Consider the following 13993-nt stretch of genomic DNA (forward strand, 5'->3'; position numbering starts at 1 on the left):
ACATGCACGAGCATACGCGGGTTAAAAAGTACGCGCTGTATTTATCCTGTGATCTGATTGGTTGTGGAGGCGGGACTTCCGGTAACGCAGGTTGGACATAAACTGACAGACTTCATCTCCTTAAATTTGGAAGAAAACCTGAAGGACGACGCGTTACAAGCATAGAAACAGTAAGAAACTTAGACGAGACACGTCGACGTTTATTAGTTTGTAGATTACATGAGGTATAGTCATGTTTATAGTACAGTTTAAACTTCCAGCGCGATTATGTTGTATCGCTGAAAGCAGCTAGCCCGGCCAACGGAGTCCTGCTGTAGTTTGGTAAAATTAATGCTGCGTTTACGGAAGGCTCGTAAATAGATACATCCGAGAAACCAACGCGGAACTAATCATTAATATACACACATTTCGCAGTCTATGGTTATTAGGCTAAACGAGGTGATTGTCCTCAAATTGGTGTACTTTTTCAAACATATTATTATATAGATCCCCAACTTTTTACTTCTGTTTTGGCTGGATAAATGTTTAATTATCAATTTAAAAAAATAAAGTCGCCCAAACTTTCATGCCATTGGACTTGAACATTGAACAGAAAACAATTTCAGGGTATTCCCAAATAAACTATGAAGTTCAATCGGATAAAAAGGGGCGTATGATAAGGAATCCACTTTGTAAAATACTTTGAACATAGTCAAAGGTGAACTATTGACACCTGGCACATGTGTTTGAACGTATGTCCACGGTTGTGATGACATAACCTTGAAGTCATTATTACATATAGCCTATCGCTAGTGCTGAATTGAACTAATCAATCCATTATTTTTTACAGAAAATAAAAACAAAAAATATTTTGACAATCGATTATTTTGCTCCTGTATTTTTAAGTTATCATTTTGCTTTTATCACCCCAATTGCTCAGTCATTTTACAGACTAAACACATAATTGTCAGATTAGTCAGTGATGAAAATAATCATCACATAAAGAGGCCAGACACACGTCAATAAATCCCAAAGTCTCAGACACACAAATAATATCCAGTCTGTATTGAGTCAGTCACAGTTTAGTTTGGGTGGAGGACACCCAAGGGACACACCTGACCATCACAGGACTGAAAAGAATAGGGGACTCACATTCATGCCCACTGGCAGTGTACAGTCACTGTCCAGGCCTTTGCTTGTCTTTGGAATGTGGGATTGAATTTAAATGGAAAAAAACAAACCTACCATTGACTCCCTTACAGGAAGGGTTTGGCCTGAGCTTCAAAGGCAGGTCCCTCTTGTTGTCAGGCAACACTAGTGATCATGTTGAGGTCAAAGTTGTTTGCTGTGTTTTTGAGATGGATCCATTATGTCACTGTTCAGGCCCTGTTTGTAAAGGTGTAACTCACCAGCTGTACTATTGTGATAATTTACGAAATGAGGGCGTGTAAAATTGTTAATAGAAAAAATTATCATGCACTAGTTAAGTACATAAATGAACATAAAAAACATCTTTATTTTGATGATAAACCAAGAATGAAATGTTTTGTTTCTCTGTGTCTTAGATTGTAATGGTTTTCCGGCATGGACGACATAAACCTCCATTACCGCTTTCTGAACTGGAGAAGGAGAATCAGAGAAATTCGTGAAGTGCGAGCAGTGCGATACCGGGAACGTCTGAAAAAGATGCTTAGAGATGGAGACATACTCAGGTATCAGTGATGAGTAATGGCTCAATCAGAGTATGACCTGTAGACACAGATTTGTCATGTGGGTTAAGTGCCTCCTGCGATGCTTCAGTTCACTTTTTCATTTTGTTTAATCATCCCTTTGCTTACTTTCGACAGAAGTGATGATGATAATTTTATTCGTTTTTTCTTCTTATAGGTATCATGGGAATTCAGATGAAGTTGGCTGTTTTGTTGCTGCCAGGCCGTTGTCGAAGAGAAATCGCTATTATGAAGTAAGAGTTGAAAGTTTTCTTGCAAACCACAATGAATGCAGTATGAGGGCCATCCTGGTACTGTGACATACATTTTAAATAAGCAACATTAACAAAAATCTATACTTGTTAAAAAGTCAAAAATAATCCCAAAGTAAACTGGTAGCTTCATTGCTGATTAACCTGTTATAAATCTTATTTTGTTAAACAAATGGAATAGCTCTTGGCTTGAACTTGCGGCAAGCTCTTGATGCTCATATTTTTGACATTTATCAAAGTCATTTCTTAACTTGAGCAGTTCATTGAATAGTTAGAGGGTGTGAATAAGGTTCATTACTGAGTACTGTTTTAACAAGTTTGGCCAAGCCTGAATGAATTACAACTGATTCCTTTTCTTAAACCATAATCTATTGAAGATATTTCTCTGAACGCTTAAGATACTGAGACAGCTTCTGCTCCCCTGCTAACTTTTATTATTTAAATTGAAAAATGCACTTAAGTAAGATTCTCTTTAAGTGCAAAAAAACACTATGGTAGGTGTTGACCAATCCATACATTTTTCACAACACAGAGATTATTATTGTGTTTAAGAAAGTCCCTTCTTTCTGATGCTGTGCATGGATTATTATTGGTGTATATTTATAATGGAGGGAGATAGATTGTCAGTTGGCGAACTAACAGGAGAGAGAGAGAGAGAGAGAGAGAGAGAGAGAGAGAGTGGGGCACTGCGGCTCTGTTGATGAGCTTGTCTTAACAGAAACCGCCAGTTTGTACTTTTAATACAATATAGGGGCGATCAGAATAGTCACAAGGATGGTTTACAATTAAGCTTTGTTGCAAACACCATCAATAAAAGACATTATTTGTTTAAATGACAGTCCATTAAATCAACACAAATTGATTTCTACTAGTAGGGCACCAGCTACTTGCAGCGATCCAGAAGGCAGAACAATTTTTCTCCTATATGCTATCGATCATGTTTTCTCTACTGAAAGGCAAATGACACCAGCAGAGTCAGAATCGATTTGTAAACAGCCTGAACCCAGTGAAACTGACAGCCAGAAAGAAGTATCAGTACTTCATACATTGAAATAAATGAGGAAATGGGTGTGCAGACTTAATCTGAATCAAGAGCTTATCCTGTCTCAGTCCTGACAAATTGGTTTCACATCTGTCACAGCTCGTAAAAACATCATGTGCTAGATTGTTTATTTCACTGCTCCAACAACCAAAGACGGTGACTGTTATTCAGAATAAACCATGTTCAAACCTGCCTTAAACACACATCCTGTCTGTTGTGACGTGAAACAGTATCTAACCCTCTCAACCTTTGCACTTTCATGTGCTTCATGATTGTGACTCACTTTGTGGGAAACACGTAGGAGGAGAGAGGTAGCCATTTGCCTTTAAAGGACATAAAAGCTTTTAAACGATGGCAAAGGGGATACTTATTGAAGATTTCAGGGTTCATCTTTATGTTTGACTCTCAAAAAGGGTTGTATTACTTCTCACTCTCAGGAGACCAGGGATGACGTCATGGGAAATCACTTAAAAGTTTTTCTTCTGCTCCTTGTCCTAGATTTGGCAGCAGTGCTCATATTGCAGTACTTCCATGTAGGTTTCCCCTGGGATGATGTCATATGGTCAGAATTCAGTTATCATAACAATGGTGAAGCCAGTGCTTTACTTAAAGTCCCCATGAAATGAAAATTAAGTTTTCCTGGTTTGAATGCAGATTTCCTGCGTTAAATGTTTATTTATCTGCAAATATCTGCCACATTTATTTCAATAAAGCATCATCTAAGTATTTTTTCATCAGAATAACTGTATTTTCTTTTCCTGTAAAACATTTCAAATGTCTGATGACTCATCCTGCACTCAGGACAATTTTTCAACAAATTAAAAAAAAAGCTTTGTTGAAGCTAATGATCCAATCAAATTCATCCCAACGTTATGTCCTGCCTTCTATCTTGTGATTGGTTCTATCTCGTTCCAGTTGGAAATACGTCATGGCACTGCATTTAGCTACTCTCAAAGTTCTGTTTCATGAAGACTTGAGTTCACTTTGAACCAACACAGTGCCGTACAGATATAAACTGTATAGTTTTATGTTGGTGTTTCTTGAAGTGAAAAGATAAGCAGTGCCCATATAAAAGTGTAATGGCATGTAGCCTGAAGGAATAGATAAACCAGAAGCCCTTTTGTGGGAATTTGAACTTGGATTTCATTACCATAAAACCGATCAAATAATTAACTAGGAAATAGAATGCAATCCGCCAATGAAATACATCAACAACCTTTAGAAGGTTTACCTTAAATTGTCTACATTAAATGAATCCCTTTCTGACTCTAGTTAACTCTGATTCCTGTAGCAGTGCCAGCATCAAAAATGAAATTCCTCCATTCTTCAGTCTAATGACAATAACCCACGTATGACATTGCCTCCAGTCTCAGCCCTACTTTGTGTTAGTAGTAGCAATTAGCAAATATTAGCTTACATACTGAAGAAAATTGGCAAACAAACTATATAATAGCCAATCATTAGCTTGGTAAAAAAAAAAAAAAAGCTAGCATGGCTGGCTGTTTTTTTTTAACACAACATATTTGTCATTTCTATCTGACTTCAGTTATCTCTGTGGCTAAATCACCCTTCTCTGACGACATCAACCCAATAACTTAGAGCCTGACCGATATTATTGGCCAGCTGATAATATCCGCCGATATTAGCATAGCCAGTGAAATGAGTAGTTCCTTAGTGGTAACAGCGTCTTTATAATTCAAGGTTTGTGTCCTCTTTTTGTGACAGCTGAAAAAATACATCTTGTTTTAATTTGAGGATACAATTAAAACAATATCTACAGCTACTGGCTTTATTTAAATACTCAAGTCTCTGAAAATCAGTAGTTTGAAGAATGTAATGACACCCTTTCAATTACAAAATACTTATTTTGTGAGCAAAACAGTTTTAAATTATCTAGAAAAATTGGGTTCTTGTTTTTGTAAATATTAATATAAAGGAAGTGGTTTTCTACTGTTTTGATACTTTCCCTCCTGTTTTTATTATGAATTCATCTTGGGCTCTTTGCAGGTGACCATCATCGATACAGGGGTGAGGGGGATGATTGCTGTTGGTTTGGTGCCACAGTTATACAAGCTGGACCACCAGCCCGGCTGGCTCCCACAGTCTGTGGCTTTTCATGCAGATGACGGAAAGTATGTGACAGTAAAGAGTTTCTGGTCCCAAAGAAATGAAATGTAGTGGGCCCAAGATGATTTTGGAAAATGACTTTATTAGGGAGCACCGACCTCAGAGCGAAAACCCTGTTGGAATGCAAGGAATTATTATTATTCTTTTTTTCAAGCAATTCAAATGCATTTTTGGGGCCTGAACATGCATGTAAACTCACCAAAATAGATATGGTCATCAGGTCTTGTGAAAAAATTTGATATTTTGGTGTTTTCGTAAACAAATTCCGAAAAATGTCTGAACAGCGCCCCCCCTTAAAATGTTCAAACATTCAGCCCCTCGCTACGGTTTAATCTATATGCACAAATTTAATTTTTCATGTTAGCCATGCCAATACCTACAAAAAAAGCCTCTTAACGTTGTGGTGAATGTCAACAGGAAAATTAGTCCCTTAACCTCACCTACTTGTCTCTCCACAGGCTGTATAATGGAAACACTGTAGGACAGCAGTTTGGTCCAAAATGCTGTAGAGGTGATAGAATTGGCTGTGGGATATCTCTGGACTCTGATGATGGACAGTTAACAGTGTTTTTTACCAAGAACGGCAAAGAAGTACGTTCACCATAGCCTCTCTTTACCTTGCACATAATTTTTCAGCCAGTATCTATTAACAAGAAAACATATCCCAAAACATTAATGACCTTTTCCTCACCAACTCTGTATCTTTGCGTCCAGGTCGGCACTGTGGAAGTACCGGGATCTCCTGAAGCTCTGTATCCAGCTGTGGGGATGCACTCTCTCGGAGAAGAAGTGTTGCTGGACCTGAACGCTGAATGGGGGATGGAGGAAGATGATGGACAGATGATAGTGGACAGTCATGAAGAGGACTGGAACCGTCTCCATGATGTCAAGGTTACTGGCACGGTAAGACTCCTTTCAGGAAAAAAAGAAATTTTTTTATGATTCGATCATTTCACTGTTTTACCCTAATACTTACTCATATTTAGTCGGAAATCTTGATCGTGAAAAGGCAAAAATGTTAATGAGAACTTCACAGATTGTTCAAAAAAGTTTACTGGTGCTAAAAAAAATACTAGAGCATAATGAAAACAAATTAATAACATATTTGTTTATGGTAAAAGAGATTTCCAGTTCCTTCAAAGCAGTACATGTTGTTTAAACTGCTGTTTGTTAAATAAAAGAAGAGTGAATTTCACGGGGGTAGAAGAAAACATTGTCAGTAATGTAAGGTCTTGAAAACTGTAGTAAGATTGCTTTCGCTTTCACTGATGTAGTTATCCTCTGACAGTTGGAGTTATGTCCTGTGTTCAATATTTGTTTTGACATTTGCTTTGAAAAGAGGTCACTGTGGAACAGGATTCAGCTTATGTAACATTGTTTACTAGGTGCTAATACTGCACAAGGAATTAGTTATGAAGAAAGAATTGCATGACGGTGCAGCCTAATTTTCATCTCATCTTCAAACATCCCTTACAGCATATTTTGTAGATTAATAATGCATCAGTTTATTAGACTTCTCTGTTGTGGTTCCCAAACTTTGCCATGCCAATGACCCCCATATGACATTACTTGTGGCAGATTTCTAATATTCCTTGTACATTAAGATGGCAAATATCAAAAAACTTCATACTTTTCCTTGCTTTTATCAACAATGAATAATCCCATAATTCATTCTTTTTACTCAATGTTTTTTAGTCAACAGTCTTTTATCATTTCTGTCTTAAAATTAGTCAACCGTAAAAAGTAACATTAAACATGTTTTTTTATAAATGTTCTCTTGTCATTCATTTTTTGTGTTCAGTATGTCCGTATTTTAATCAAACATCTTAAAAATTGGGTGGGCATTTCAGGGATGAAATTGGCTTCAGTCTTACCTATCAGAGAGATCACTTTCGTGGAATTAGGACATTTTAAATCAACTTCAGTACCTCTAATATATGGAGTTCCACAGGGTTCTGTTCTTGGACCCTCACTGTTTTCAATTAACATGCTACCACTTGACCATATCATTAACAACCACAATATCAATGATCATTTCTATGCTTACCACACACAGTTACAGCTCTCCTTTGACAGCGAAGACACCAATCATCTATACTCCAAGCTTCATCAAGCTTCAAGCTCCACAAGTGCATTGCAGATATAAATAATTGGATGCCAGCTAATTTTCTATAATTAAACTCACAACAATCTGTGATTGTTTTCATAGACTGAATGCAAAATAATATTTCGGCTAATCTTGGTCCACTTCCATTTACCATTACTGACTCCTGTATAAACCTTGGTATTATCTTTGAGTCACTCTTCACTTGTGATAATAATTAGCAAAATAAATAGATTTGTGTTTATTCATGAATATGGATCAAAATGCAAGATGCTAAAACCCGAACAATTGTTGAGAGACATTAATCCAGTTTCCATGTTAACGTGTAATCGGTGTGTGTCTGCATTATTTCCACAGCTGCTGGAGTACGTGGGTAAAGGGAAGAGCATCGTGGATGTTGGCTTGGCTCAGGCGCGGCGGCCTCTCAGTACACGTTTCCACTACTATGAGCTGGAGATCACAGACGCAGGAGAGAAGTGTTACATTGCCCTGGGGCTGGCACGCAGGGTAAGAGCCTCCTTGTTTTAGTCATCATCATAATGATGATCCAATGTCATTATCGCCAACAAAACGTGTAACTTAGTGTAACACACACTGTGGTTATTTGTCTGTGAAGAAAACCCCCTTTTACCCTACTCGTGTCCCGTAATCGCTCTCCCTCATATGCACCACTGCTCTCACTGTTTCCAGTCAGAGTGATTGATGACCGACAGAGGAAAAGCTAACAACAAAATAAATATTGTCTCATTTTACCCCCACATCTGGATTTCCAGAGAGAGCAGATTTTTCCATTTACATGTTAAATAACCATGCTAACCAAAATACTGCAGCCAGATATATGAATGTAAGCTGTTTGATAAGATGAAACTGTTGTATTTGCCTCAGCTTTTGTGTTTAACTTCCTCCTAGTAAAAGTATGCAAGGGCGAAAGAAATAATCAAAAGTATGCAGGACATCCTCAGGCTAAACAATCTAGGTTTAATATCCTAATTAATTTGGCTCTGTAAATTGCTTTAATCTGAAATGATGACAGCAAGTGAAGATCAGTATTTTGGAAATAAGTAGGGTGTGAGAGAGGACTTGTTGAGTGTTTACACATCAGAGATACAATCATCTTTCATTTCCTTTATTGGATCATTAGAAAATTCTTATTGGGGGCTAATTGGTTGTTGTTCACTCAGTTGTTTTTGCAGCTGTTATGGCGTCCACAGCCTGGGAGGTGATGGATCATCGTAATACTTGCCCTTGACATTAAACTCCCCCACTACTCCTCTGCCGTCACTTACTGTGTGTGGGCACTTCGTGCCCTCAGGTCAGACTTTGAGGAGAACAGAGCTCTGTCATTTTGCTGATTGTTTTCCAGGAATTGTTTTTCTCAACATGTCTGCGGTTTTGCTTGAGTGTTATAAATCCATCAATTGGTCATTCCTGAGGTTTTCTTCTATCCCTTGTCATCTCCTGCAGGACGCATCAGTCTGCTGATCCAAAGCATCCAAAAAGATCTTAACAAAGAAGCCCCTCTATTACTAGGGAAAGAGTTGGGAATTAGCAATAGCTACTAACTCAGTATTGAAACTATGTTAAATTGCATTATCCCAATAATTTTGAATCAAAATCTCTCTCTCTCTCTCGCTCTCGCTCTCGCTCTCTCTCTCTCTCTCTCTCTCTCTCTCTCTCTCTCTCTGCCTGCCTCAGCTCAGGGTAACATGCTGAACAGTTACAGGTTGCTCAATGGTTGTTGATATTGGATAAATGAACAGTTGTTTATGGTGAATTCCTTTTCTCTTTTGTAGCTTCGGGGAAGAATCTTGTCATCTATGAACAAGTTACTACAGTCAAACTTATCTTTTTGACTCTGTTTTGTTCCTTAAGTCTTTCCTTCTCAGGCCTTCACCTTCCAGTGCACAGTTTTCTGCCTGTTTCTAAGTCTATCATGATGTCGAGAACTCAGCATTGTTACAACTTCAACAGATCAGTCCATCCAACTCAAAGATCCCTCACAGTTTAAAAAAAGTCACTCCAGTTAAGAGATGATTTAGCTGATCAGGCTCACGTTGCTTTGAGGAAAATTATGTTTGCTGTTTTTCCTTTAAACATCTTTATAAGAATACTGAAGAATTCTCAAAGCTTCACACAAAATGCATAAAGCAAGAAGCACTCAATACTTAATCATTGGCAATAACATATTAATCCTCTAAATTCATATTTATTGATCATATAACGCATGTATAACAGTTTTCCCAGCAGCCTGTCATTTGTTTTTACATTCAACCCTACATTTATTAAGGGAAAGCTTTTCAAGATAAAGTGCAGTCATAATTATACTGTTTTCTTTCTTTGTTGAAAGCTAAAACACGTTTTGTTAAATGAAGTCAAAATCTTCCCGACTTTTATCACTGTAGATTTTTTGTGACTTCTGTCTTCACCTGTGTGAGATCCTTCAACTGAGTGTCAAAACTGGAGCATGGAGCAAATCTCCCCTAAATCATTTTGACGTACAAAAAAATGATTTTTAAGAGAAGTTAAGCTGCTAATGAGGTCACTTTATCTTTTGTTTTACAGGATTATCCTAAAAATAGACATCCAGGTTGGAGCAGAGGGTCCATAGCCTATCATGCAGGTGTGTATTGGTTGATAAAGGTGCCTTGTGATGTGTCAAAAAACATTTATATTCATATAACTGTTAAAACTTCAATCAATAACCCGGGCTTGTATTGACTTCTATGAAATTACCCTGTCTTTATTTGGGACAGGTGTCAATACGAGAAGGGCCTTTCATTATTTTCAAACAAAACTCATTCACAGCAGAGATGGGAAAGACTGTACAGTTTTAAATTAAAACCAGAAATAATATTGAACTGTGAACTGAATTAGAATATCGATAAATAAATGACAAATCACTAAACCGACCTTGTCATTTTCTGCAAAACGCTGCACTGTGGGAGAGAGAGAGAGAGAGAGGGGGAGAGAGGGGGAGGGGGAGAGAGAGAGAGAGGGAGAGGGAGAGAGAGAGAGACCCCTGTGCATATAATCACTAACAAGTGCTGTGCTGGCGTATGGACAACATATCAGAATGTCTTAAGTTGTTAAGAGCAGATGTTTGGTGTTAACATTTCACATGAGAGATGGAAAATGTGTTTCATCATTTGAACATCTATTTCCATCTCTACAACCAGCACAAGCAGCAAGGTGGTCCCCGTCCCTCCTGTGACAACCTGAAGTTATATTTCATTAGTCTTTCTTCAGATCGGCGTGCAGGAGACTCTGAGAGGAAGTGCTCACATTCTGTGGATGCACACACACAAATCTTCAGATGATCTTTAACCTTCTTTCTCATACATACCAGCATTATTTTGTCTTTCTTGGACAAATGTTGAGTTTCAGTCTTTTTCTCGTTATTTTCAACCGTCAAAACATTTCTACACTAAATGTACAGGGGCCTGACCTGCCTATATTTGTCAAAACCTTCTGCTACACCAGGCTGGTAGAAGAGACTGGGCCTTAAATTGGGGATGGGCTTTTATTTGAGGTCTTACAGTAAATCCAAATTACAGCATCACTGCCACTGATAGCAAAGCCAGAGATTGTAGTGAACTGTATTTATTTTGTCACCATATTTACACTGGTAATGGCAACAAATGGTATCTCTATTCTTCCACTGATAGAAAAAAGGGGATTTTATTTTATTTATTTCTTCTTGTTTCCAGCAGCCTGTAACAGCCAGATCAGTGAATAGTTGTTGTACTAACCAATAAAGCTGGGAGTATTCTTGTTTCTACTGTATTATTTGACATTCACAGGTTTTTCTCTGGTTTCTCTGAATAAGATGGAAACCATAAACAGCCTTTAGAATGAGAGGGGATGACTTTGTGTCTGTACAGATTTGATTGGCTGAACAGTTCCGTTGTTTAATAGATGAATAGATGCTTGTTGCTTCACACTGCTCTGCCAGAAAGATTGATGGAATTGTCAGCAGATGTTGTTTTGTGTTTTGACAGATTTAACATCTGTCTGGATTGCATTCCATTCTCTCATTGGTTACTCTTCAATCTGCACTGATCAATCTCTTTGTTGTTCCTTGTAGACGATGGAAAATTGTTCCAGGGCAGCGGGGTCGGGGACCCGTTTGGACCGCGCTGCTTTGAAGGGGACATTATGGGCTGTGGGATTATGTTTCCACGTGACTACAGCCAGGAGGCTGGAGGTGAACACATTTTATATTGTTTCCATAGGACACTTTCTTGCATCCTCATGTACAATCACTAATCATCTTTGTTGCTATATTTTCTGATCTTTTCAGATGATGTTGATGACTGGGACCTTGAGGTTTTTCAAAAGCCCAGTGAGGTTCAGAACGACATGTATGTAAACAATGAAGATGAGGAGGATGAGGGAGAAGATTTGGATGGGAAGAAAGTCATGGTGAGATGTTGTCAAAATGTAGGAAATACTAAAATTCAATTTAAAACATACAGTGCAAATCTTCTTAAACTGTCTTTGCTGTGTCCTTCAGGTGTTCTTCACTAGAAATGGGAAGGTGGTGGGCAGGAGGGACGTATCCTTACCTGTAGGAGGCTTGTTCCCCACAATCGGCATGATGAGCACTGGGGAGAAGGTGAGGGTGGACCTGCACCCCCTCAGTGGCTGAGCAGAGGGGAAGCAGCAAATACATACTGTAATACCTCTGAAAGATCATCAGGCTGCAAGATGTTACTTGAAAAGTCACTCCATTGCTGAAAATGGTTTCCTAATGCTTTAAAAAAAAAAAAAAGATGTTCTGGCAGAAATCTTCATCAGGAATGATCAAAACCTATTTTTATACATTTGGCTCAAATGAAGTGCTTTATAATGAACCATTTTGACCGAACAAAATGCTTGACCGAAAAACTTGTAATGTAACATTAAATGCCAAAAAAAAGAGAGACTCTCACCAGAATAATGAATGTAAACCAGTTAACCAGTGGAGCAGATAATAAGCAGAGATGTACCGTAGAGCTAGTGTTCATACCTGGTACTCTGCTGTGCTGCTTACCACTGATGGTATGTTACTGACACCCAGTGGTGAGACTGATATCCTGAAGTACAATGCTGACAAAACAAAACCAAAACCCAGTGCTGTGTTTGGGGCAAGGTCTTTATAGAAAGCTGCTTTATCGCTGTGGTTCTGTTCAAGTATTTCTGCTTGTTCTGACATGTAACTGCATACAGGTTCTTCAGGTGTTTACCATATTGTTCACATTAAGCACACACAATAATAAAAGTAAAGTCAATTAAAGTAATGCCAAACTCCTCTGGGGCCCTTTGTCTCTCCATGATCGTCCTGGAACTTCATAGAAAGAAAAAATGTCATTTGTATTTTCTGTGGATTTGAAGTTCTTTCGACCACAATGATTCCAAATGTGACAAGAAGGGAAACTATCTAGAGCAAGAGAAATAACTGTAAATACAGCAATAACTGAGGATTAAAATGGCGTCTCAGTGAATTTGTTACTACCATCATGAATCTGAATGATGAAAATGAAGCCATCCTGATGTTTTCTGCGCTCAGGTGTGTTTGATAATCAAATGAAAGTCTCTTTTCTAGGGTTATTTTTGTGATATTGCTGTAATTTAAAGACAACCATTGATTGCCACAAACATGTTCTGCCTTTTTTTTGAATGTTTTTTGTTTGGTGACTCAAAATCAAGTCATGGTTTTCATAATGAATCTATTTTTTTATTCGACTGTCAAAGTAGAAGATTTTATGTTTTTCCCTCCTGGTTCTTCAGTCAATGGGAAAGTAATATTTACAACAGAAAGAATTGATTTCTTTTTGCAGCACCAAATCCTGCACACAACACTTACTGTACTTATCTACATAATAGATATAGATTTGACCTGTGATACTGTATGTCATTGTTTTCTTTTCTTTTTTAAATCCTTCAGAAGTTTGACAGATACGAGAACTTTGAAAGGACGCTTTGCAACCAAACTGCTTTGACATATTTCAACTAATCAGCAAAGTGCCTCTGTGATTACATCCAATCTGGACCCTGCACTGAATACAGCAGGTTGTAGGATTCAGGTTAAGATGTTGGAAATGATTCACCTGGATATTGGAGGAGCCAAACATCACTAAACTGTGCTGGTCACTCAGAAGATCTTACAAATACTTAATACGTCTATTTTTGGAGTTTTGTTTGGGGGGAGGGGGGAAGTTTGATGTGTCCATAAATTGCCTTCCTGTTTGACAACAAGTGTTAAGACTTTTGTGTTCATGTGATGCTAATTGTGCTGCTAATTCTGTGCTGGGGAAACTCTGCACACGGTCACATCAGCCTGTACTGTAGACAAAGTGTACTTATATGGTGCCTGACATTTTTAAGATTAAACCCGTTTTTCTTAAAGTAATCAATGAAGTTTAACACAATAGGAAAATCTTTGTCTCTGTGTACATCCTGTCATGTGTGTTTCTAGTTGACTTTTCTCTGTCTTTTCACATAAAGCAATCAGATATACATGCCAAATATGATGTTAGTAGAACAAAAGTATTTGCCTTCAATTCACCATGGATCTTGTTTTTCTCTTGTTGCATCGATATAAAAAACATTCATGTCTGTCTGTCTGCTGAGTTTAATTACTTTTACAATGCTGATCTAATATTTGATAACTAAATAATGGCTTTATTATGATTTATTAATACTCTCCCCACAGTTGTATTTCGCAACTAGTGAAATATAAAGAAAAAAAAGGCTTTCAGCTTTTGAAGTTCGTGATGCA

General features: G+C 37.8%; 1 protein-coding gene across 1 annotated transcript; it reads left to right on the forward strand.

The window, feature by feature from the left end:
- Window positions 1-66: 66 nt before the first annotated feature.
- On the forward strand, window positions 67-13830 carry LOC109992483 (SPRY domain-containing protein 3). Its single transcript, XM_020645108.3, has 11 exons — window positions 67-170; window positions 1545-1691; window positions 1867-1942; window positions 5010-5134; window positions 5588-5720; window positions 5844-6032; window positions 7591-7740; window positions 9796-9853; window positions 11318-11437; window positions 11534-11655; window positions 11747-13830. The coding sequence occupies exons 2-11, from the start codon at window positions 1564-1566 to the stop codon at window positions 11879-11881; spliced, it is 1236 nt and encodes a 411-aa protein (XP_020500764.1). The 5' UTR covers window positions 67-170; window positions 1545-1563; the 3' UTR covers window positions 11882-13830.
- The last annotated feature ends 163 nt before the right edge of the window (window positions 13831-13993 follow it).

Source organism: Labrus bergylta, chromosome 5 (assembly GCF_963930695.1).
Source record: "Labrus bergylta chromosome 5, fLabBer1.1, whole genome shotgun sequence".
In the NCBI taxonomy this organism is placed as follows: Eukaryota; Metazoa; Chordata; class Actinopteri; order Labriformes; family Labridae; genus Labrus; species Labrus bergylta.

What these genes read in the sequence shown, in the direction of transcription:
- LOC109992483 (XM_020645108.3), top strand. Translation starts at nt 1,564, where the DNA reads ATGGACGACATAAACCTCCATTACCGCTTTCTGAACTGGAGAAGGAGA. An exon ending in AGAGAAATCGCTATTATGAA is followed by an intron (nt 1,943 to 5,009) that starts GTAAGAGTTGAA and finishes GGCTCTTTGCAG; the next exon opens with GTGACCATCATCGATACAGG. An exon ending in CCCTGGGGCTGGCACGCAGG is followed by an intron (nt 7,741 to 9,795) that starts GTAAGAGCCTCC and finishes TTTGTTTTACAG; the next exon opens with GATTATCCTAAAAATAGACA.